The 24,904-nt window shown below is 50.4% G+C and overlaps 1 protein-coding gene across 1 annotated transcript in view; it reads right to left on the bottom strand.

Annotated features, from left to right (window-relative positions):
• The window catches only part of LOC140391352 (dynein heavy chain domain-containing protein 1-like), a 225,875-nt gene that overhangs the window by 164,302 nt on the left and 36,669 nt on the right, over positions 1 to 24,904 (bottom strand). Inside the window, exons 5-6 of the mRNA XM_072475931.1 lie at positions 16,307 to 16,417; positions 11,759 to 11,915 (exon numbers count right to left, since the gene is read on the bottom strand). Of these exons, the coding sequence (XP_072332032.1) occupies positions 11,759 to 11,915; positions 16,307 to 16,417 (268 nt within the window). The remainder of the gene's footprint in view (positions 1 to 11,758; positions 11,916 to 16,306; positions 16,418 to 24,904) is intronic.

Raw genomic sequence — 24,904 nt, 5'->3', positions numbered from 1 at the left:
GGGTCCATTCATCAAGGATAATGGGTACAGATTACAAATTTTCAAATATAGACAGAGCGGACAGACATGACGAGGAACCAGAGTCATCTGGTACGCATGTGTTACAGAACTATGAGGACCAATTAACTGATATAGACAGGGGGCAGGATTCTCCACCCCCACGCCGAATTGGCCGCGCCGTCGTGAACGCCGTCGAGGTTCACAACGGCGCGGAACGGCCCCGGTCTCGACCGATTCAGGCCCTGACAATGGGCCAGTATCGGGGCCACGTCATCTACCCGCGCCAGGCCTTGTTACCCGCGTAAAAGCGGCGCTGAATAGATGACGCGGCCGGCGCCACATAACGGACGTCATCAGCGCATGCGTGGTTGCCATCCTGTCCAAATCTGCCCCGCAAGAAGATGGGGGACGGACCTTGCAGGGCCGCGGAAGGAAGGAGGTCCTCCTTCAGAGAGGACGGCCCGACGATCGGTGGGCACCGATCGCGGGCCATACCACATTCAAGGTGAAGCCCGGTGCAGGATCCCCCCTCGCCCCCCCACAGACCGCCCTCCCAGCGTTCACGCACCGCCCACGACTGCAGCGACCAGGTGTGGACGGGGCTGGGGGGAACCCGCCGTTTTGGCCTGGCCGCTCGGCCCATCCGGGCCTCAGAATCGCGGGGGTGCCGGAGAATCGCCATTTTGGGTATCTCCGGCGATTCTCCGGCCTGCGGCCCGCGAAACTCGACTGGCCCGTTTCCGCCGCTCGGGAGAATCGCGGGAGGGCGTCGGACCGGCGTCCCCGGAACTTCCGGCGGCCCAGGCGATTCTCCCAACCGGCGTGGGAGTGGAGAATCGCGCCCAGGGTTTCTGTGGAGGAATGCAATACTTCTGATGAATTAGAACAGGCCATTTTTCCGAAAGGGCAACTGCCAAAAGTTGGTTCAAAAGCGACATACTTGCCTGAAGGGTCTAGTCAATGGAAGGATGCAACTGTTATTAGTAGAGCAGGGAAGGCCACTGGAAAGTATAAACATTGGTTGAATGTACAGCATTCAGGGGAAGGAGTCAAGACACTGGATTGGGAAAACAAAGTTCAAAAATGGAGGGCACAGAAACGCAGTGCCAGTTCAGATAGTACATCGGATAGTGAACAGGTCCGTAGGAAAAGGTCGAGAACTATTGAAAGGACATCCCACAGCAGAAGGTAACGATCAAGCAGTAGCAGTCCAGAACGAGATACCAGGCGGGAGAGGGGACGTAGTTTGTCAAGATCTCGGAACATGAGTAAGACTACGAATACTAATAGGAGTAGAAGCCCACATGCACGTGAGATTTTGGTGGCTTCAAATAAATTAGATGAAAAAGTTATCAAAGAAGCTAAACAGCAAGAATTGCATAGGTGGAGTGAATTTTGGGTATAGAACATAGAACAATACAGCGCAGTACAGGCCCTTCGGCCCACGATGTTGCACCGAAACAAAAGCCATCTAACCTACACTATGCCATTATCATCCATATGTTTATCCAATAAACTTTTAAATGCCCTCAATGTTGGTGAGTTCACTACTGTAGCAGGTAGGGCATTCCACGGCCTCACTACTCTTTGCATAAAGAACCTACCTCTGACCTCTGTCCTATATCTATTACCCCTCAGTTTAAAGCTATGTCCCCTCGTGCCAGCCATTTCCATCCGCGGGAGAAGGCTCTCACTGTCCACCCTATCCAACCCCCTGATCATTTTGTATGCCTCTATTAAGTCTCCTCTTAACCTTCTTCTCTCCAACGGAAACAACCTCAAGTCCATCAGCCTTTCCTCATAAGATTTTCCCTCCATACCAGGCAACATCCTGGTAAATCTCCTCTGCACCCGCTCCAAAGCCTCCACGTCCTTCCTTTAATGCGGTGACCAGAACTGTACGCAATACTCCAAATGCGGCCGTACCAGAGTTCTGTACATCTGCAACATGACCTCCTGACTCCGGAACTCAATCCCTCTACCAATAAAGGCCAACACTCCATAGGCCTTCTTCACAACCCTATCAACCTGGGTGGCAACTTTCAGGGATCTATGTACATGGACACCTAAATCCCTCTGCTCATCCACACTTCCAAGAACTTTGCCATTAGCCAAATATTCCGCATTCCTGTTATTCCTTCCAAAGTGAATCACCTCGCACTTCTCTACACTTCTGGCCACTTCTGGGCCACCTCTCAGCCCAGCTCTGCAGCTTATCTATATCCCTCTGTAACCTGCTACATTATTCCACGCTATCGACAACACCAACGACTTTAGTATCGTCTGCAAATTTACTCACCCACCCTTCTGCGCCTTCCTCTAGGTCATTGATAAAAATGACAAACAGCAACGGCCCCAGAACAGATCCTTGTGGTACTCCACTTGTAACTGAACTCCATTCTGAACATTTCCCATCAACCACCACCCTCTGTCTTCTTTCAGCTAGCCAATTTCTGATCCACATCTCTAAATCACCCTCAATCCCCAGCCTCCGTATTTTCTGCAATAGCCTACTGTGGGGAACCACAGAAGTACCAGTTAGGGGACAAAGAGCTCTATCCCACAGATGGATTTGCACGGAAAAGGTTCATCCGGGTGGAACTTATAAGACTAAGGCCAGGCGCGTGGCAAGGGGATTTGAAGAAAACTTAGAAGATCAGAATTTAAGGGTAGATTCACCTACAGAAGGAAAGGTTATTTTAAAGATCTTCCTGGCTCTATTAGCCATAAAGGCATGGGAATGCAAATCTATAGATATAAAAGCTGCCTTTTTGCAGGGGCATCAACTCCAGAGAGACATTTTTCTCCGTCCTCCTAAAGAAGCAGCTAACACAGAAGGGGTACTCTGGAAGTTGAACAAATGTGTATATGGATTAAATGATGCGTCTAGAGTCTGGTATTTTTCGGTAAAGTCAGTTTTGTTAAAGTTAGGCTGTTGCCAGTTGAAAGCAGATCCTGCAATGTTTTACTGGCACTATAAAGGAAATCTTTCTGGCATTTTTATGATACATGTCGATGATTTTTTGTGGGGCGTGACTAGTGATTTCGAAGCTATTGTAATCTCTGGTTTGAGGAAAGAATTCAGGGTTGGAAGTCAGGCTTCCGGTGCATTTAAATATATTAGACTGGAAATCGGACAGACTAAGTTAGGGGCAACTTTACGTCAGCAATCTTATTTGGAAAGCATCAGCCCAATAGCAATTAGTCGTGGCCGAGTTTCACAGAAAGACGCAATGGTTTCAAAGATAGAAAAAGAGCAACTGCGAAGTTAGGTAGACAGACTAGACCGGACGTGAGTTTTGATGTCTTAGAGATTTTTTTTGTTTTTAAAAATATATATTTATTAAATTTTTTAACACAATTTTTCTCCCTTACAAACCCCCCCCCCCCCCCCCCCCCCCCCCGCCCCCGTAACAAAATAACAGGAAATCGCACAGAGCAAGATATATACGTGGTAAAATGATATGTTTACATAGAACATAGAATACAGCGCAGTACAGGCCCTTCGGCCCACGATGTTGCACCAAAACAAAAGCCATCTAACCTACACTATACTATTATCATCCATATGTTTATCCAATAAACTTTTAAATGCCCTCAATGTTGGCGAGTTCACTACTGTAGCAGGTAGGGCATTCCACGGCCTCACTACTCTTTGCGTAAAGAACCTACCTCTGACCTCTGTCCTATATCTATTACCCCTCAGTTTAAAGCTATGGCCCCTCGTGCCAGCCATTTCCATCCGCGGGAGAAGGCTCTCACTGTCCACCCTATCCAACCCCCTGATCATTTTGTATGCCTCTATTAAGTCTCCTCTTAACCTTCTTCTCTCCAACGAAAACAACCTCAAGTCCATCAGCCTTTCCTCATAAGATTTACCCTCCATACCAGGCAACATCCTGGTAAATCTCCTCTGCACCCGCTCCAAAGCCTCCACGTCCTTCCTATAATGCGGTGACCAGAACTGTACGCAATACTCCAAATGCGGCCGTACCAGAGTTCTGTACAGCTGCAACATGACCTCCTGACTCCGGAAGTCAATCCCTCGACCAATAAAGGCCAACACTCCATAGGCCTTCTTCACAACCCTATCAACCTGGGTGGCAACTTTCAGGGATCTATGTACGTGGACACCTAGATCCCTCTGCTCATCCACACTTTCAAGAACTTTACCATTAGCCAAATATTCCACATTCCTGTTATTCCTTCCAAAGTGAATCACCTCACACTTCTCTACATTAAACTCCATTTGCCACCTCTCAGCCCAGCTCTGCAGCTTATCTATATCCCTCTGTAACCTGCTACATCCTTCCACACTATCGACAACACCACCGACTTTAGTATCGTCTGCAAATTTACTCACCCACCCTTCTGCGCCTTCCTCTAGGTCATTGATAAAAATGACAAACAGCAACGGCCCCAGAACAGATCCTTGTGGTACTCCACTTGTGACTGAACTCCATTCTGAACATTTCCCATCAACCACCACCCTCTGTCTTCTTTCAGCTAGCCAATTTCTGATCCACATCTCTAACTCACCCTCAATCCCCAGCCTCCGTATTTTCTGCAATAGCCTACCATGGGGAACCTTATCAAACGCTTGGCTGAAATCCATATACACCACATCAACTGCTCTACCCTCATCTACCTGTTCAGTCACCTTCTCAAAGAACTCAATAAGGTTTGTGAGGCATGACCTACCCTTCACAAAGCCATGCTGACTATCCCTGATCATATTATTCCTATCTAGATGATTATAAATCTTGTCTCTTATAATCCCCTCCAAGACTTTACCCACTACAGACGTGAGGCTCACCGGTCTATAGTTGCCGGGGTTGTCTCTGCTCCCCTTTTTGAACAAAGGGACCACATTTGCTATCCTCCAGTCCTCTGGCACTATTCCTGTAGTTTTATACATAGCGTTATACACTGGCTCTCCTCCGTACGTGCCAGTTTCCCCAACCCTTCATGTTATCTCTTGCTCATCCACCCTCCCAGGCAATCCCCCCCCCCCCCCCGCGCCCCATCTCCCAGGACGTTTCCCCCCCCACCCACCCCCCCAGGATGCTGCTGACCGACCTTCCTCTAACGCCCCGCGAGATAGTCTAGGAACGGTTGCCACCGCCTGTAGAACCCCTGTGCAGACCCTCTCAAGGCGAACTTAATCCTCTCCAGCTTTATGAACCCAGCCATATCATTTATCCAGGCCTCCACACTGGGGGGCTTCGCCTCCTTCCACATTAGCAAGATCCTTCGCCGGGCTACGAGGGACGCAAAGGCCAGAATGCCTCCTGCACTCCCGACTCATCCACTACTCCAAATGTTGCTAGCCCCCAGCTTGGCTTGACCCGGACTTTCACCACCTGAGATATTGCTCCCGCCACTCCTCTCCAGAACCCCTTCAGTGCCGGGCATGACCAAAACATATGGACATGGTTCGCCGGGCTCCCTGAGCACCTTCCACATCTGTCCACCCCAAAGAACCTACTCAACCTCGCCCCGTCAAGTGCGCTCTGTGGACCACCTTAAATTGTATCAGGCTGAGCCTGGCACATGAGTAGGAGGAATTAACCCTACCCAGGGCATCAGCCCACAGACCTTCCTCAATCTCCTCCCCCAGCCCCTCCTCCCATTTACCCTTCAGCTGCTCTACCAGCGCTTCCCCCTCTTATTTCATCTCCTGGTGTATTGCCGACATCTTGCCCACCCCGACCCATGCACCCGAGATCACCCTGTCTTGAATTTCTTGTGCCGGGAGCAAGGGAAATTCCCTCAACTGTCGCCTCACAAACGCCCTCACCTGCATATATCTAAAGGCATATCGCCGGGGGTATCTCGAACTTCTCCTCCAGTGCCCCTAGGCTCGCAAACGTCCCGTCAATAAACAGGTCCCCCATTCTTCTAATCCCCACCCGATGCCAGCTCTGAAACCCCCCTTCCATCTTCCCCGGGACAAACCGGTGGTTACCCCTGATCGGGGACCACACCGAGGCTCCCATTGCACCCCTGTGCCGTCTCCACTGGCCCCAGATCCTTAGCGTTGCCGCCACCACCGGGCTCGTGGTGTACCCTGTCGGCGAGAGCGGCAGCGGTGCCGTCACCAACGCCCCCAGGCTCGTTCTTTTACAGGACGCCATCTCCATCCTCTTCCATGCCGCCCCCTCTCCCTCCATCACCCACTTGCGGATCATCGCCACATTTGCTGCCCAGTAGTAGCACCCTAGGTTTGGCAGCGCCAACCCTCCTCGGTCCATACTGCGTTCCAGGAACCCTCTCCTTACCCTCGGGGTCCTATTCGCCCACACAAACCCCATTATACTCCTACCTACTCTCTTGAAAAAGGCCTTGGTGATCACGATGGGAAGGCACTGAAACACAAACAGAAACCTCGGAAGGACCACCATTTTGAGCGACTGCACTCTACCCGCTAGCGAGAGCGGTAACTTGTCCCATCTTTTGAAGTCCTCCTCCATTTGCTCCAGCAACCTCGTCAGATTCAGTTTATGTAGGGCCCCCCAACTCCTGGCTATCTGGATCCCCAGATACCGAAAGCTCCCCTCCGCCCTCCTCAGCAGTAGGTCCCCTATTCCTCTTTCTTGGTCCCCTGCCTGTAGTACAAAAAGCTCGTTTTTCCCTACATTGAGCTTCTCGCCCGAAAACTCCCCAAACTCCCTTAGAGTCTGCATGACCTCCACCATCCCCCCCATTGGATCCGCCACGTACAGCAACAGGTCATCCGCATATAGCGACACCCGATGCTCTTCTCCCCCTCGGACCACCCCCCTCCATTTATTAGATTCCCTCAATGACATGGCCAAGGGTTCGATCGCCAATGCAAACAACAGGGGGGACAGCGGGCACCCCTGCCTCGTCCCTCGGTACAACCGAAAGTACTCCGACTTCCGCCGGTTCGTCACTACACTCACCATCGGGGCTCTGTAAAGGAGCTTAACCCAACTGATAAACCCTCCCCCGAACCCAAACCTACGCAGCACCTCCCAGAGGTACTTCCACTCTACTCGGTCAAAGGCCTTCTCCGCGTCCATTGCTGCCACTATCTCCGCCTCTCCCTCCTCCGATGGCATCATTATCACGTTTAAGAGCCGCCGCACATTAGTGTTTAATTGCCTGCCCTTTACGAATCCCGTCTGGTCCTCATGGATCACCCCCGGCAACTTAGCATCCACATTGAGGAGCGAGATCGGCCCGTATGATCCACATTGCAGTGGGTCCTTGTCCCGCTTTAGGATCAAAGAAATTGTCGCTTCCGACATTGTCGGGGGCAGGGTCCCCTCCTCTCTTGCTTCATTAAAGGTCCTCACTAGTAGCGGGGCTAACAGGTCTACGTACTTCCTCTAGAACTCCACTGGGAACCCGTCCGGTCCCGGGGCCTTCCCCGCCTGCATACTCCCCAAACCCTTGCTCAGCTCCTCCAACCCAATTGGTGCCCCCAAACCAGCCACCTCTTGCTCCTCCACCCTCGGGAATCTCAGTTGGTCTAGGAATCGTCTCATCCCCTCTTCCCCCGCTGGGGGCTGGGATCTGTACAGCTCTTCACAGAAGGCCTTAAATACCTCGTTTATTTTCGTCGCACTCCGAACCGTGGCTCCCCTTCCATCTTTGACTCCCCCTATTTCCCTCGCTGCCATCCTCTTACGGAGCTGGTGTGCCAGCATCCGACTAGCCTTTTCCCCATACTCGTAGGTCGCCCCCTGCGCCTTCCTCCACTGTGCCTCTGCCTTCCCTGTGGTCAACAGGTCAAACTCCGTCTGGAGCCGTCGTCTTTCCCCAAGTAATCTCTCCTCCGGGGCCTCTGCGTATCTCCTGCCCACTCTCAAAATCTCCCCCACTAACCTCTCCCTTTCCATGCCCTCTGTCTTCTCCCTATGAGCCCTGATGGAGATGAACTCTCCCCTGATCACCGCCTTCAACGCCTCCCATACCACCCCCACCCGCACCTCCCCGTTGTCGTTGGCCTCCAAGTACCTTTCAATACACCCCCTCACCTTCCCACACACCACCTCATCTGCCAGCAGTCCCACATCCAGCCGCCACAGCGGGCGTTGGTCCCTCTCCTCTCCCAGCTCCAGTTCCACCCAGTGCGGGGCATGGTCCGAAATGGCTATGGCTGAATACTCCGTCCCCTCCACCCTCGGGATGAGCGCCCTGCCCAGAACAAAAAAGTCTATCCGGGAGTAGGCTTTGTGCACATGGAAGAAAAAAGAAAATTCCCTGGCCTGCAGCCTTGCAAACCTCCATGGGTCCACTCCCCGCCCATCTGATCCATAAACCCTTTAAGCACCTTGGCCGCCGCCGGCCTCTTTCCAGTCCTTGATCTGGAGCGGTCCAGTGCTGGGTCCAACACTGTATTGAAGTCCCCTCCCATTATCAGGCCTCCTACCTCCAGGTCCGGAATGCGCCCCAAGATGCGCTTCATGAATCCAGCATCATCCCAGTTCGGGGCGTATACATTTATCAACACCACCCACGTCCCTTGCAACCTACCGCTCACCATCACATATCGCCCTCCATTATCCACTACGATAGTCTTGGCCTCAAATGACACCCGCTTTCCCACCAATATTGCCACCCCTCTATTCTTCGCGTCCAGTCCCGAGTGGAATACCTGTCCTACCCATCCCTTCCTTAACCTGACCTGGTCCGCCACCTTCAGATGTGTCTCTTGGAGCATGACCACGTCTGCCTTCAGTCCCTTTAAGTGCGTGAACACTCGGGCCCTCTTCACCGGCCCATTCAGGCCCCTCACGTCCCACGTTATCAGCCGGATTGGGAGCCCCCCCCCCCCCGGACTAGCCATCTCCTTTTCTGGGCCAGTCCCGTGTCCGCGCCTCCCTCACCCTCCAGTCCCCCAGACGGGGGACCCCCGTCCCGACCACCTCTTCTGTGACCCATTCCCTTTCGGCCAGTGCAGCAGCAACCCTTTTCCCCCCCAGTTCCCCCCCTCCCCTCAGCTAGACCCCTGTCTAGCTTTTTTGCTCCCCCATATCACTCCCGTAAGTCAGCTGACACCTGCTGACCCCGGCTTCCCATTGACCTCCCCATGTGGGAGTGTCCCAATCAGTATGCGTTCCTTCGTTCCCCTTCCCGCCTTACTTCCCGCACGTGGGAAAAACCCTGCGCTTTCTAAAGCCCGCCCCGCCCCCTTTGGCGCAGCTCCTGTCGCGGCCTTGTCTCTCTCCACCAGCCCATGTAACATTTCCTGCGCGTGATTGACCCCCTATATACAACAACCGTAACACATCAAACCTCAAACATCCCCCCCACCCTCACAAACCCTCAGTTAGAGTCCAACTTTTCGGTTTGTATGAAGGTCCACGCCTCTTCAGGCGTTTCGAAATAATAGTGTTGGTCCTTGTATGTGACCCACAGTCGCGCTGGCTGCAACATTCCGAATTTCACTCCTTTCCGGTGCAACACCGCTTTGGCCCGGTTGAAACCCGCTCTCCGCTTTGCAACCTCCGTGCTCCAGTCCGGGTATATTCGGATCTCTGCATTGTCCCACTTACTGCTCCGCTCCTTCTTGGCCCATTTCAGGACCCTCTCTCTGTCCGTGAACCGGTGAAATCTCACCACCATCGCCTTGGCGGCTCATTTGCCTTGGGCCTCCTCGCCAGCACCCGGTGTGCCCCGTCCAGCTCCAGGGACCTCGAAGGGGCCTCCACGCCCATCATCGCACCGAGCATCGTGCTCGCGTATGCCCTGGCATCGGCCCCCTCCACTCCTTCAGGGAGACCCAGGATCCGCAGATTCTTTCTCCTCGACCTGTTCTCCAGGTCTTCGAATCTTCCCGCCCACCTCTTGTGCAGCGCCTCGTGCTGCTCCACTCTCACCGCCATGCCCAAGATCTCGTCCTCATTCTCACTGACTCTTTTCTGCACCTCCTGGATCTTTACCTCGTGGGCCTTCTGGGTTATCCCTAGTCCTTCAATTACCGCCAGCATAGGCGCCAGCATCTCCTTGCGCAGCTCCTCGAAGCAGCACTTGATGAACTCCTGCAGCTCCGGCCCGCACTCCGCTTTGTCCCTGGACGCCGCCATTTATTTTTTTTCCCTCGCTTCTCCCGCTGCTCCAATGCCGCTTTTTTGGCCGTTTCACTTCTGGTCCGGTCCATAAAAGTTGGAGGGGGACCTCTCTCTTCCCTTCCCCACGGGTTGTCTTCGAAAAAAAATTCCGTTGGGGCTCCTCTAACGAGCCCGAAAGTCCGTAATAGCGGGAGCTGCCGAATCGTGCAGCTTAGCTCCGCATAGCCGCAACCGGAAGTCTGATGTCTTAGAGTTGAGTACAAAAATGAATGATGCCAAAGTGGAAGACATAATAAGAGCAAATAAAGCGTTGGCCAAACTAAAAATGCAGGAGTGTGTTTTGAAGTTCCCGGTTTTAGGTGACCGTAGGCACTTGAAACTCATAGTTTGTAGCGATGCATCCTACGCAAATTTATGTGATGGGGTTTCAAGCGCAGGAGGTTTTATAATTTTCCTTTTGGGGAACAATGGTAAATGTTGCCCGCTTGCGTGGGAAACAAAGAAAATAAGGAGAGTGGTAAAAAGCACTTTGGCTGCTGAGACATTAAGCCTTGTAGAGGCGGTGGATATGGCCTTTTATATAAGTCAGATATTGAGAGAAATTTTGGGATTAGGGGATTTGGGTAATATACCTATTGACTGTCACATTGACAATAAATCCCTGTGGGAAAATGTGCACTCTACAAAAAGTGTCAATGAAAAGAGGTTACGGATAGACTCGCAAGTTTGAAGATGTTGGACAGATGGGAAATAACAAAAATTAAATGGGTCGTCAGGAGCTATCAACTGTCAGACTGTTTTATGAAAAGAGGGGCGAGTTCACAGAAACTTTTGGATATTGTTAATGAAGGGCGCTTGTTTCTGTGACTGTTTGTTTCTTCTTTCTCGTCCAAACAAAAAAAAAGGGGGGGGGGAACATCGTGTGTGTTTTTGAGTTTCTTGACATTTTGTATCGAATTGTATCGAATACCTTTTGGAAGTCCATGTACACCACATCGACAGCTTAACTCTTTATGTTGCCTCATCTATAAACTCCAGAAAATTAGTTTCACATGGTTTACCCTGAACAAATCGATGCTGACCTTCCACAATTAGTCTACATTTGTTCAAATTATTTGTGATTTTGTCCTGTATTACTGTTTCCAAAAGGAAACTAATCACAAGATTGAACTGCCTGATTCACAGATTCACAGAAAACTACAGTGCAGGACAGGCCCTTCAGCCCATCGAGTCTCCACCGTCACATGAAAGGCCCTGACCTGCCTACCTAATCCCATTTGCCAACACTGGGCCCATAGCCTTGAATGTTAGAACATGCCAAGTGCTCATCCAGGTACTTTAAAAAAAAAAAATTGAGAGTACCAAATTATTTTTTCCAATTAGGGGCAATTTAGCGTGGCCAATTCACCTGACCATTGAGGACAGAGATGAGGAGAAATTTCTTCACCCAGAGTGCTGAGTCTGTGGAATTCGTTGCCACAGAAAGTAGTGGAGTCCAAAACATTGTATGGTTATAAGAAGCAGTTAGATAGAGCACTCAGGGTGAAGGGGATCAAAGGATCCGTGGGAAAGCGGGATTAGGCTATTGAGTTGGATGATCATCCATGAACGGGAATGAATGGTGGGGGCAGGCTCAAAGGGCCGAATGGCCTCCTCCTGCTACTATTTCCGATGTTTCTGTGTCTGCACTGGTTCTGTGGGTGTGTGCTGCATACCAGCTGGAGGATGAAGTTGCAGTAATTGAAGAATTTCTCCAGTAAGTTGCTCGCCTCAGCGACCCTGCGATCATTGAACTGCATGAACCCATTCAGTGTCTGAGATTCAGTCACTTGTACAGGGAGCCAGTGCACTTGTCGCAATTCCTGAAACAACCTGCAATCAGAAAATAGTCTGTTAGCCTGCTTCACCAGAGGAACCCGTCAGTCCTCCTGAAGGTGCTGATTCTCACTGGGGTAACATAATTAAACAAAAAAAAAAGGGGGGGGGGGTCATGGGAACATACTGTGCGCTTATCGGCATGAACGCGACACTAACAGACACAGTGAACAAGTATACAAACTGTACAGCACTCTGACAGTGCAGCACTCCCACAGTACTGACCCTCTGACACTGCAGCACTCCCTCAGTACTGACCCTCTGACAGTGCGGCACTCCCTCAGTACTGACCGTGTGACAGTGCGGCACTCCCTCAGTACTGACCCTCTGACAGTGCAGCACTCCCACAGTACTGACCCTCTGACAGTGCGGCACTCCCTCAGTACTGACCCTCTGACAGTGCAGCACTCCCTCAGTACTGACCCTCTGACAGTGCGGCACTCCCTCAGTACTGACCCTCTGACAGTGCAGCACTCCCTCACTACTGACCCTCTGACAGTGCAGCACTCCCTCAGTACTGACCCTCTGACAGTGCAGCAGTCCCTCAGTACTGACCCTCTGACAGTGCAGCATTCCCTCAGTACTGACCCTCTGACAGTGCAGCACTCCCACAGTACTGACCCTCTGACACTGCAGCACTCCCTCAGTACTGACCCTCTGACAGTGCAGCACTCCCTCAGTACTGACCCTCTGACAGTGCAGCATTCCCTCACTACTGACCCTCTGACAGTGCAGCTCTCCCTCAGTACTGACCCTCTGACAGTGCAGCACTCCCTCAGTACTGACCCTCTGACAGTGCGGCAATCCCTCAGTACTGACCCTCTGACAGTGCGGCACTCCCTCAGTACTGACCCTCTGACAATGCAGCACTCCCTCAGTACTGATCCTGACAGTGCGGCACTCCCTCAGTACTGACCCTCTGACAGTGCGGCACTCCCTCAGTACTGACCCTCTGACAGTGCAGCACTCCCTCACTACTGACCCTCTGACAGTGCAGCACTCCCTCAGTACTGACCCTCTGACAGTGCGGCAATCCCTCAGTACTGACCCTCTGACAGTGCGGCACTCCCTCAGTACTGACCCTCTGACAATGCAGCACTCCCTCAGCACTGACCCTCTGACAGTGCAGCACTCCCTCAGTACTGACTTCCTGAAAGTGCAGCACTCCCTCAGTACTGATCCTGACAGTGCGGCACTCCCTCAGTACTGACCCTCTGACAGTGCAGCACCCCCTCAGTACTGATCCTGACAGTGCGGCACTCCCTCAGTACTGACCCTCTGACAGTGCACTACTCACTCAGTACTGACCCTCTGACTGTGCAGCACTCCCTCAGTACTGGCCCTCTGACAGTGCGGCACTCCCTCAGTACTGACCCTCTGACAGTGCAGCACGCGCTCAGTACTGACCCTCTGACAGTACAGCACTCCCTCAGTACTGACCCTCTGACAGTGCTGCACACCCTCAGTACTGATCCTCTGACAGTGCGGCACTCCCTCAGTACTGACCCTCTGACAGTGCAGCACTCCCTCAGTACTGACCCTCTGACAGTGCAGCACTCACTCAGTACTGACCCTCTGATAGTGCAGCACTCCCTCAGTACTGACCCTCTGACAGTGCAGCACTCACTCAGTACTGACCCTCTGATAGTGCAGCACTCCCTCAGTACTGTACTGCAGTGTCTGCCTGCATTGTTGCCTCATGTTTGTGGTATGAGACGCAAGTCCAAGGCATTCTGACTACGCTGTGCGAGACCAGGGTAGCAAGAGGGTAGTCAGGGAAAGGGTTGGCCCACTGAAGGATAGGCAAGGGCATCTATGTGTGGAGCCAGAGGAAATGGACGAGGTACTAAATGAATCCTTTGCATCAGTATTCACCGAAGAGAAGGAATTGGTAGATGTTGAGTCTGGAGAAGGGTGTGTAGATAGCCTGGGTCACATTGAGTTCCAAAAAGACGAGGTGTTGGGCGTCTTAAAAAATATTAAGGTAGATGAGTCCCCAGGGCCTGATGGGATCTACCCCAGAATACTGAAGGAGGCTGGAGAGGAAATTGCTGAGGCCTTGACAGAAATCTTTGGATCCTCACTGTCTTCAGGTAATGACCCGGAGGACTGGAGAATAGCCAATGTTGTTCCTCTGTTCAAGAAGGGTAGCAAGGATAATCCAGGGAACTACAGGCCGGTGAGCCTTACTTCAGTGGTAGGGAAATTACTGGAGAGAACTTCAAGACAGGATCTACTCCCATTTGGAAGCAAATGGACGTATTAGTGAGAGGCAGCATGGTTTTGTGAAGAGGAGGTTGTGTCTCACTAACTTGATAGAGTTTTTCGAGGAGGTCACAAAGATGATTGATGCAGGTAGGGCAGTGGATGTTGTCTATATGGACTTCAGTAAGGCCTTTGACAAGGTCCCTCATGGTAGACAAGTACAAAAGGTGAAGTCACACGGGATCAGGGGTGAGCTGGCAAGGTGGATACAGAACTGGCTAGGTCATAGAAGACAGAGAGTAGCAATGGAAGGATGCTTTTCTAATTGGAGGGCTGCGACCAGTGGTGTTCCGCAGGGATCAGTGCTGGGACCTTTGCTGTTAGTAGTATGTATATAAATGATTTGGAGGAAAATGAAACTGGTCTGATTAGTAAGTTTGCAGACGTCACAAAGGTTGGTGGAATTGCGGATAGCGATGAGGACTGTCAGAGGATACAGCAGGATTTAGATTGTTTGGAGACTTGGGCGGAGAGATGGCAGATGGAGTTTAATCCGGACAAATGTGAGGTAATGCATTTTGGAAGGTCTAATGCAGGTAGGGAATATACAGTGAATGGTAGAACCCTCAAGAGTATTGAAAGTCAGAGAGATCTAGGTGTACAAGTCCACAGGTCACTGAAAGGGGCAACACGGGTGGAGAAGGTAGTCAAGAAGGCATACGGCATGCTTGCCTTCATTGGCCGGGGCACTGAGTATAAGAATTGGCAAGTCATGTTGCAGATGTATAGAACCTTAGTTAGGCCACACTTGGAGTATAGTGTTCAATTCTGGTCGCCACACTACCAGAAGGATGTGGAGGCTTTAGAGAGGGTGCAGAAGAGATTTACCAGAATGTTGCCTGGTATGGAGGGCATTAGCTATGAGGAGCGGTTGAATAAACTCGGTTTGTTCTCACTGGAACGACGGAGGTTGAGGGGCGACCTGATAGAGGTCTACAAAATTATGAGGGGCATAGACAGAGTGGATAGTCAGAGGCTTTTCCAGAGGGTAGAGGGGTCAATTACTAGGGGGCATAGGTTTAAGGTGAGAGGGGCAAGGTTTAGAGTAGATGTACGAGACAAGTTTTTTACACAGGGTAGTGGGTGCCTGGAACCCGCTACCGGAGGAGGTGGTGGAAGCAGGGACGATAGTGACATTTAAGGGGCGTCTTGACAAATATATGAATAGGATGGGAATAGAGGGATACAGACCCAGGAAGTGTAGAAGATTGTAGTTTAGTTGGGCAGCATGGTCGGCACGGGCTTGGAGGGCCGAAGGGCCTGTTCCTGTGCTGTACATTTCTTTGTTCCTTGTTTGTACTACTCACTGAGCCACGATGACATCAAGCTTATTCTTGCTGGAGTTTAGAAGGATGAGGTGGTCCCATCGAGGGGTACAAAATATTAAATGGGATTGATAAAGTAAACAACGACCAAATGTTTCCCTTTGTTGGCAATCTAGAATGAGAGGTTACAGATACAGGTTGAGACGGGCGGTAGGTTTAGAACGGAGATGAGGAAGAACTACGTCTCGCAGAGGGTGGTGAATTTGTGTAACTTGCTACCCCATAGTGCGGTGGAGTCTGAGTCATTAAATGGTTTCAAGAAGATAGGTATATTTCTGATTTTAAAAACAGGTTAAAGGGATATGGGCAACAGGTGGGAGGTGGATTTCATAGAATCATAGAATTTACAGTGCAGAAGGAGGCCACCCGGCCCATCGAGTCTGCACCGGCTCCTGGAAAGAGCACCCTACCCAAGGTCAACAACTCCACCCTATCCCCACAACCCAGCAACCCCACCCAACACTAAGGGCAAATTTGGATACTAAGGGAAATTTACCACGGCTAATCCACCTAATCTGCACATCTTTGGACTGGGGGAGGAAACCGGAGCACCCGGAGGAAACCCACGCAGACACGGGGAGGACGTGCAGACTCCGCACAGACAGTGACCCAAGCCGGAATCGAACCTGGGACCCTGGAGCTGTGAAGCAATTGTGCTGTCCACAATGCTACCGTGCTGCCCACGGTTGAGACCAGGAAGAGATCAGCCATGATCAGATTGAATGGCAGGGCAGGCTCCAAGGGCTGAATTCTGCTCCTAATTCCCATGTTCTTATTTTCCTATGTTAATGGACATACCTGGAAATCTGTAGCAAAGCAGCTCCGAAGTGAGGGATGGCTGGGAGCAGGCAGCTCCACAGGACATTCCGATGTTTCAGCATCCACTCCCGCTTCATATTTCTATACCAGCTGTGACACAAAAAGGAGAAGCAATGCGAACTTTCACAACCAACATGAACCCAAAACACTCTTCAGACAACAAAATCTTCTTGAATTTCATTGAGAGTTGTAATGTGGTATATGTGTCCGACAATCAGCAAACATTGAGGATACCCTCCATCGTGTTGTGAGGCACTAACACCGTGCTAAGTGGGATAGACTTCGAACAGATCTAGCAACTTGACTGGGCAGCCATGAGGCGCTGTGGGTCATCAGCAGCAGCAGAATTGTATTCACCACAATCTGCAACCTCCTGGCCCGGCATATCCCCCACTCTACCATTACCACCAAGCCACGGGATCAACCCTGATTCAATGAAGAGTGCAGGAGGTGTTATCACACCCTGAGCATGTGTGCGGTCAATTCCAGTCCCACAAACCCCGGAGTCCCAACATAATTGAATTAACCAAACTTTGTATATTTTCCTTGGGTCCTTGACTGCTTCAATGGCTTATGGACACCCGATTTGTAAGTAAAACAGTGGTTAGCACTGCTGCTTCACAGCTCCAGGGTCCCAGGTTCAATTCCGGCTTGGGTCACTGTCTGTGCGGAGTCTGCACGTTCTCCCCGTGTCTGCGTGGGTTTCCTCCGGGTGTTCCGGTTTCCTCCCACTGCCCAGAGTAACAATAATCTTTATTGTCATAAGTAAGCATATGTAAATACTGCAATGAAGTTACTATGAAAGCCCCCAGTTGCCACACTCCGGCACCTGTTCGGATACACTGAGGGAGAATTCAGAATGTCCAATTCGCTTAACAGCACGTCTTTCGGGACTAATGAAGTTTCTTAAAGAATCCTCGTGTTCCTGGTGAGCTCTCTGGAAGAATGCTCGAGTTCCTTGTTAAGTGTCTGGAAGACTGATAGAGTACACTGTGAAGGTTCCCGCAGAATCCCTGGGTACACAGTGAAGCTTCTCAAAGAACGCTCAAGTACATGGTGATGATTTTCGAAAAATGCTTGAATTCCTGGTGAGGTCTCTGGAAGAATGCATGAGTTTATGGTGAAATTTCTGGAAGAATGCTTGAGTTCCTAATGAGGTTTCTGGAACAATGCTTGAGTTCCTTGTTAAGTTTCTGGAAGAATGCTCAAGTACACTGTGAAGTTTCTCGAAGAATGTTCAAGTTCCTGTTGAAATTTCTCAAAGAATGCTCGGGTTCCTGGTGGAGATTCTGGAAGAATTGTCGAGTTCATGGTGAAGTTTCTGGAAGAAACTACAGTGGCCCAACAAACACACCAAGGACAGGTACGGCACGGCGTTAGATACAGAGTAAAGCTCCCTCTACACTCTCCCTATCAAACACTCACAGGACAGGTACGGCACAGGGTTAGATACAGAGTAAAGCTCCCTCTACACTGTCCCCGTCAAACACTCCCAGGACAGGTACAGCATGGGGTTAGATACAGAGTAAAGCTCCCTCTGCACTGTCCCCATCAAACACTCCCAGGACAGGGACAGCACGGGGTTAGATACAGAGTAAAGCTCCCTCTACACTGTCCCCATCAAACACTCCCAGGACAGGTACAGCACGGGGTTAGATACAGAGTAAAGCACCCTCTACACTGTCCCCGTCAAACACTCCCAGGACAGGTACAGCACGGGGTTAGATACAGAGTAAAGCTCCCTCTACACTGTCCCCATCAAACACGGGGTTAGATACAGAGTAAAGCTCCCTCTACACTGTCCCCGTCAAACACTCCCAGGACAGGTACAGCACGGGGTTAGATACAGAGTAAAGCTCCCTCTACACTGTCCCCATCAAACACTCCAAGGACAGGTACAGCACGGGGTTAGATACAGAGTAAAGCTCCCTCTACACTGTCCCCATCAAACTCTCCCAGGGCAGGTACAGAACAAAGAACAACAAAGAAATGTACAGCTCAGGAACAGGCCCTTAGGCCCTCGTCTTTTTGGATCTCAATGTGACCCAGGCTATCTACACACCCTTCCCCAGACTCAACATCAACCAATTCCTTCTCTTTGGTGAATACTGATGCAAAGTATTCATTTAGTACCTCGCCCATTTCCTCTGGCTCCACACATAGATTCCCTTGCCTATTCTTCAGTGGGCCAACCCTTTCCCTGGCTACCCTCTTGCTTTTTATGTACGTGTAAAAAGCCTTGGGATTTTCCTTAACCCTATTTGCCAATGACTTTTTGTGACCCCTTCTAGCCCTCCTGACTCCTTGCTTAAGTTCCTTCCTACTTTCCTTATATTCCACACAGGCTTCGTCTGTTCCCAGCCTTTTAGCCCTGACAAATGCCTCCTTTTTCTTTTTGACGAGGCCTACACTATCTCTCGTTATCCAAAGTTCCCGAAAATTGCCGTATTTATTCTTCTTCCTCACAGGAACATGCCAGTCCTGAATTCCTTTCAACTGACACTTGAAAGCCTCCCACATGTCAGATGTTGATTTGCCCTCAAACATCCGCCCCCAATCTATGTTCTTCAGATCCCGCCTAATATTGTTATAATTAGCCTTCCCCCAATTTAGCACATTCATCCTAGGACCACTCTTATCCTTGTCCACCAGCACTTTAAAACTTACTGAATTGTGGTCACTGTTCCCGAAATGCTCCCCTACTGAAACTTCTTCCACCTTGCCGGGCTCATTCCCCAATACCAGGTCCAGTACCGCCCCTTCCCTCGTTGGACTGTCTACATATTGTTTTAAGAAGCCCTCCTGGATGCTCCTGACAAACTCTGCCCCGTCTAAGCCCCTGGAACTAAGTGAGTCCCAGTCAATATTGGGGAAGTTGAAGTCTCCCATCACTACAACCCTGTTGTTTTTACTCTTTTCCAAAATCTGTCTACCTATCTGCTCCTCTATCTCCCGCTGGCTGTTGGGAGGCCTGTAGTAAACCCCCAACATTGTGACTGCACCCTTCTTATTCCTGATATCTACCCATATAGCCTCACTGCCCTCTGAGGTGTCCTCCCGTAGTACAGCTGTGATATTCTCCCTAACCAGTAGCGCAACTCCGCCACCCCTTTTACATCCCCCTCTATCCCGCCTGAAACATCTAAATCCTGGAACGTTTATCTGCCAATCCTGCCCTTCCCTCAACCAGGTCTCTGTAATGGCAACAACATCATAGTTCCAAGTACTGGCTGTTTAGCTGCTCTATCTTCCTATTTCTAGCCTCACTGGCACGTGGCACAGGGAGTAATCCCGAGATTACAACCCGAGAGGTCCTGTCTTTTAACTTTCTGCCTAGCTCCCTGAACTCCTGCTGCAGGACCTCATGCCCCTTCCTGCCTATGTCGTTAGTACCAATATGTACAATGACCTCTGCCTGTTTGCCCTCTCCCTTCAGGATGCCCTCTACCCGTTCGGAGACATCCTGGACCCTGGCACCAGGGAGGCAACATACCATCCTGGAGTCTCTTTCACGTCCATAGAAGCGCCTATCTGTGCCCCTGACTATAGAGTCCCCTATTACTATTGCTCTTCTGCGCTTTGACCTCCCTTCTGAACATCAGAGCCAGCCGTGGTGCCACTGCTCTGGCTGCTGCTGTTTTCCTCTGATAGGCTATCCCCCCCCGACAGTATCCAAAGGGGTATACCTGTTCGAGAGGGGGACAACCACAGGGGATTCCTGCACTGATTGCCTGCCCTTTCTGGTGGTCACCCATTTCTCTGCCTGCACCTTGGGTGTGACCACATTTATATAACTGCGATCTATGACGCTTTCCGCCACCTGCATGCTCCTAAGTGCATCCAATTGCTGCTCCAACCGAACCATGCGGTCTGTGTGGAGTTCCAGTTGGGTGCATTTTCTGCAGATGAAGCCATCCGGGACGCTGGAAGCCTCCCGGACCTGCCACATCTCACAGTCAGAGCACTGCACCCCTCTAACTGACATTGCGTCAATTAATTAGTAAATTAAAATTAAAAAGGTTTTTTAAAAAGTTTTTTTTTTTTTTAATGTTTAAAGTTACTGTTAACTATCTGTTTCCTAGCACTAGATTTCTAATATAAATCTGAAAGCTAAATATAGTACTCTCCGATCTCTGGCTTAGATATCCCTCTAAATTATAAGTAATTATGTTTAATTAGTTACCAATGCTTAATTTTTTTAATTTAGTGTAGATTCCCAACCAGCCACTCAGGTCACAGCTTCTCTGTGATGTCACTTCAGTTTCCCCACGACACACACACTTTGAGAAGGACAGTGTAGAGGGAGCTTTACTCTGTATCTAACCCCGTGCTGTACCTGTCCTGGGAGTGTTTGATGGGGACAGTGTAGAGGGAGCTTTACTCTGTATCTAACCCCGTGCTGTACCTGTCCTGGGCGTGTTTGATGGGGACAGTGTAGAGGGAGCTTTACTCTGTATCTAACCCCGTGCTGTACCTGTCCTGGGAGTGTTTGATGGGGACAGTGTAGAGGGAGCTTTACTCTGTATCTAACCCCGTGCTGTACCTGTCCTGGGAGAGTTTGATGGAGACAGTGTAGAGGGAGCTTTACTCTGTATCTCACCCCGTGCTGTACCTGTCCTGGGAGAGTTTGATGGAGGCAGTGTAGAGGGGGCTTTACTCTGTATCTAACCCTCGAAAAATACTTTGAAAAAGGTATAAAAGTAAAAATGAGTAAAAATCACTTACTTACGTTCTGAATGTCTTAGATGTTCTCAGGTTCTCTCCCTGACAGAGAGTGCTCCTCCCCCACCCCCCAAACGGCTCCCGAAACTAGGCCGCGATCTTTTTAAATCTCCGCTCCGACTCGCAGCTCCCACGCTTTTTAAATCTCCCGGGTCTCTCTCCACTCGCGCTGTTTTCAATGTCCCGGCTCTCACTCCGCTCGCGCTGTTTTCAATGTCCCGACTCTCTATCCTCCCGCGCTGTTTTCAATGTCCCGACTCTCTCTCCACTCGCGCTGTTTTCAATGTCCTGACTCTCTCTCCACTCACATTGTTTTCAATGTCCTGGCTCTCTCGCCTCCCGCGCTGTTTTCACTGTCCTGGCTCACTCAGCTCCCGCGCTGTTTTCACTGTTCTGCCTCACTCACCTCTCGCGCTGTTTTCAATGTCCCGACTCTCTCTCCTCCCGCGCTGTTTTCACTCTCCCAGCTGTCTCTCCTCCCGCGCTGTTTTCAATGTCCCGGCTCTCTCTCCACTCGCGCTGTTTTCACTCTCCCAGCTGTCTCTCCTCCCGCGCTGTTTTCAATGTCCCGGCTCTCTCTCCACTCGCGCTGTTTTCAATGTCCCGGCTCTCTCTCCTCCCGCGCTGTTTTCAATGTCCCGGCTCTCTCTCCTCCCGCGCTGTTTTCAATGTCCCGACTCTGTCTCCACTCGCGCTGTTTTCAAAGTCCTGACTCTCTCTCCACTCGCGCAGTTTTCAATGTCCCGTCTCTCTCTCTCCTCCTCGCGCTGTTTTCACTGTCCCGGCTCTGTCTCCTCTCGCGCTGTTTTCAATGTCCCGGCTGTCTCTCCTCCCGCGCTGTTTTCAATGTCCCGGCTCTCTCTCCACTCGCGCTGTTTTCAATTTCCCGGCTCTCTCTCCTCCCGCACTGTTTTCAATGTCCCGGCTCTCTCTCCTCCCGTGCTGTTTTCAATGTCCCGGCTCTCTCTCCTCCCGCGCTGTTTTCCATGTCCCGGCTCTCTCTCCTCTCGCGCTGTTTTCAATGTCCCGACTCTCTCTCCTCCCGCGCTGTTTTCAATGTCCCAGCTCTCGCGCTGTTTTCGAGGGTTAGATACGGAGTAAAGCTCCCTCTACACTGTCTCCATCAAACACTCCCAGGACAGGTACAGCACGGGGTTAGATACAGAGTAAAGCTCCCTCTACACTGTCCTTCTCAAACAATCCCAGGACAGGTACAGCACGGGGTTAGCTACATAGAACATAGGAGCAGGATGAGGTCTGTTGGCCCTTCGAGCCTGCTCCGCCATTCATCACGATCTTGGCAGATCATTCAACTCAATAGCCTAATCCTGCTTTCTCTCCATAGCCTTTGATCTCATTCTCCCCAAGTGCTACATCTAGCCGTCTATTAAATATGTTGAATGTTTTAGCATCGACCACTTCCTGTGGTCATGAATTCCACAGGCTCACCACTCTTTGGGTGAAGAAATGTCTCCTTATATCTGTCTGAAATTGTTTACCCTGAATCCTCAGACTGTGACCCCTGGTTCTGGACACCCCATCATAAGAACATAAGAACTAGTAGCAGGAGTAGGCCATTTGGCCCCTCGAGCCTGCTCCGCCAATCAATGAGATCATGGCTGATCTTTTGTGGACTCAGCTCCACTTTCCGGCCCGAGCACCATAACCCTTAATCCCTTTATTCTTCAAAAAACTATCTGTCTTTATCTTAAAAACATTTAATGAAGGAGCCTCTTCTGCTTCACTGGGCAAGGAATTCCATAGATTCACAACCCTTTGGGTGTAGAAGTTCCTCCTAAACTCAGTCCTTAATCTACTTCCCCTTATTTTGAGGCTATGCCCCCTTGTTCTGCTTTCACCCACCAGTGGAAACAACCTGCCAGCATCTATCATATCTATTCTCTTCATAATTTTATATGTTTCTAGAAGATCCCCCCTCATCCTTCTGAATTCCAACGAGTACAGTCCCAGTCTACTCAACCTCTCCTCGTAATCCAACCCCTTCAGCTCTGGGATTAACCTTGTGAATCTCCTCTGCACACCCTCCAGTGCCAGTACATCCTTTCTCAGGTAAGGAGACCAAAACTGAACACAATACTCCAGGTGTGGCCTGGATACTCTACAATACTCTAGATGCATCTAAAATGATGCAATCGTGCCCGCCTCTACCACCTCCACTGGCAAAGTGTTCCAGGCCCCCACCACCCTCTGCGTAAAAAACTTTCCACGCACATCTCCCTAAACGTTCCCCCTCCCACCTTGAAATCGTGACCCCCTTGTAATTGACACCCCACTCTTGGAAAAAGCTTGTTGCTATCCACCCTGTCCATACCTCTCATAATTTTGTAGACCTCAATAAGGTCCCCCCCAACCTCCGTCTTTCCAATGAAAACAATCCTAATCTACTCAACCTTTCTTCATAGCTAGCACCCTCCATACCAGGCAACATCCTGGCGAACCTCCTCTGCACCCTCTCTAAAGCAGCCACATCCTTCTGGTAATGTGGCGACCAGAACTGCACGCAGTATTCCAAATGTGGCCTAACCAAAGTCATATACAACTGGAACATGACCTGCCGACTCTTGTACTCAATACCCCGTCCGATGAAGGCAAGCATGCTGTATGCCTTCTTGACCACTCTATTGACCTGCGTTGCTACCTTCAGGGTACAATGGACCTGAACTCCCAGATCTCTGTACATCAATTTTCCCCAGGACTCTTCCATAGTCCGCTCTTGAATTAGATCTTCCAAAATGCATCACCTCGCATTTGCCTGGATTGAACTCCATCTGCCATTTTTCTGCCCAACTCTCCAATCTATCTATATTTTGCTGTATTCTCTGACAGTCCTCCTCGCTATCTGCAACTCCATCAATCTTAGTATCATCTGCAAACTTGCTAATCAGACCACCTATACCTTCGTCCAGATCATTTATGTATATCACAAACAACAGTGGTCCGAGCACGGATCCCTGTGGAACACCACTAGTCACCTTTCTCCATTTTGAGACACTCCCTTCCACCACTACTCTCTGTCTCCTGTTGCCCAGCCAGTTCTTTATCCATCTAGCTAGTACACCCTGAACCCCATACAACTTCACTTTTTCCATCAACCTGCCATGGGGAACTTTATCAAACGCCTTACTGAAGTCCATGTATATGACATCTACAGCCCTTCCCTCATCAATTAACTTTGTCACTTCCTCAAAGAATTCTATTAGGTTTGTAAGACATGACCTTCCCTGCACAAAACCATGCTGCCTATCACTGATAAGTCTATTTTCCTCCAAATGTGAATAGATCCTATCCCTCAGTATCTTCTCCAACAGTTTGACTACCACTGACGTCAAGCTCACAGGTCTATAATTCCCTGGATTATCCCTGCTACCCTTCTTAAACAAAGGGACAACATTAGCAATTTTCCAGTTCTCCGGGACCTCACCCGTGCTCAAGGATGCTGCAAAGATATCTGTTAAGGCCCCAGCTATTTCGTCCCTCGCTTCCCTCAGTAACCTGGGATAGATCCCATCCGGACCTGGGGACTTGTCCACCTTAATGCCTTTTAGAATACCCAAAACTTCCCCCTTCCTTATGCCGACTTGACCTAGAGTATTTAAACATCCATCCCTAGCCTCAACATCCATCATGTCCCTCTCCTTGGTGAATACCGATGCAAAGTTAAGAATCTCACCCATTTCCTCTGACTCTATGCATAAATTCCCTATTTGTCTTTGAGTCATAGAATTTACAGTGCAGAGGGAGGCCATTCGGCCCATCGAGTCTGCACCGGCTCTTGGAAAGAGCACCCTACCCAAGGTCAACACCTCCACCCTATCCCCATAACCCAGTAACCCC

Source organism: Scyliorhinus torazame, chromosome 15, assembly GCF_047496885.1.
Source record: "Scyliorhinus torazame isolate Kashiwa2021f chromosome 15, sScyTor2.1, whole genome shotgun sequence".
NCBI classification, from domain to species: domain Eukaryota; kingdom Metazoa; phylum Chordata; class Chondrichthyes; order Carcharhiniformes; family Scyliorhinidae; genus Scyliorhinus; species Scyliorhinus torazame.
The sequence above is the reverse complement of the archived record's forward strand: the minus strand, read 5'-3'. Positions and strand labels throughout refer to the sequence as shown.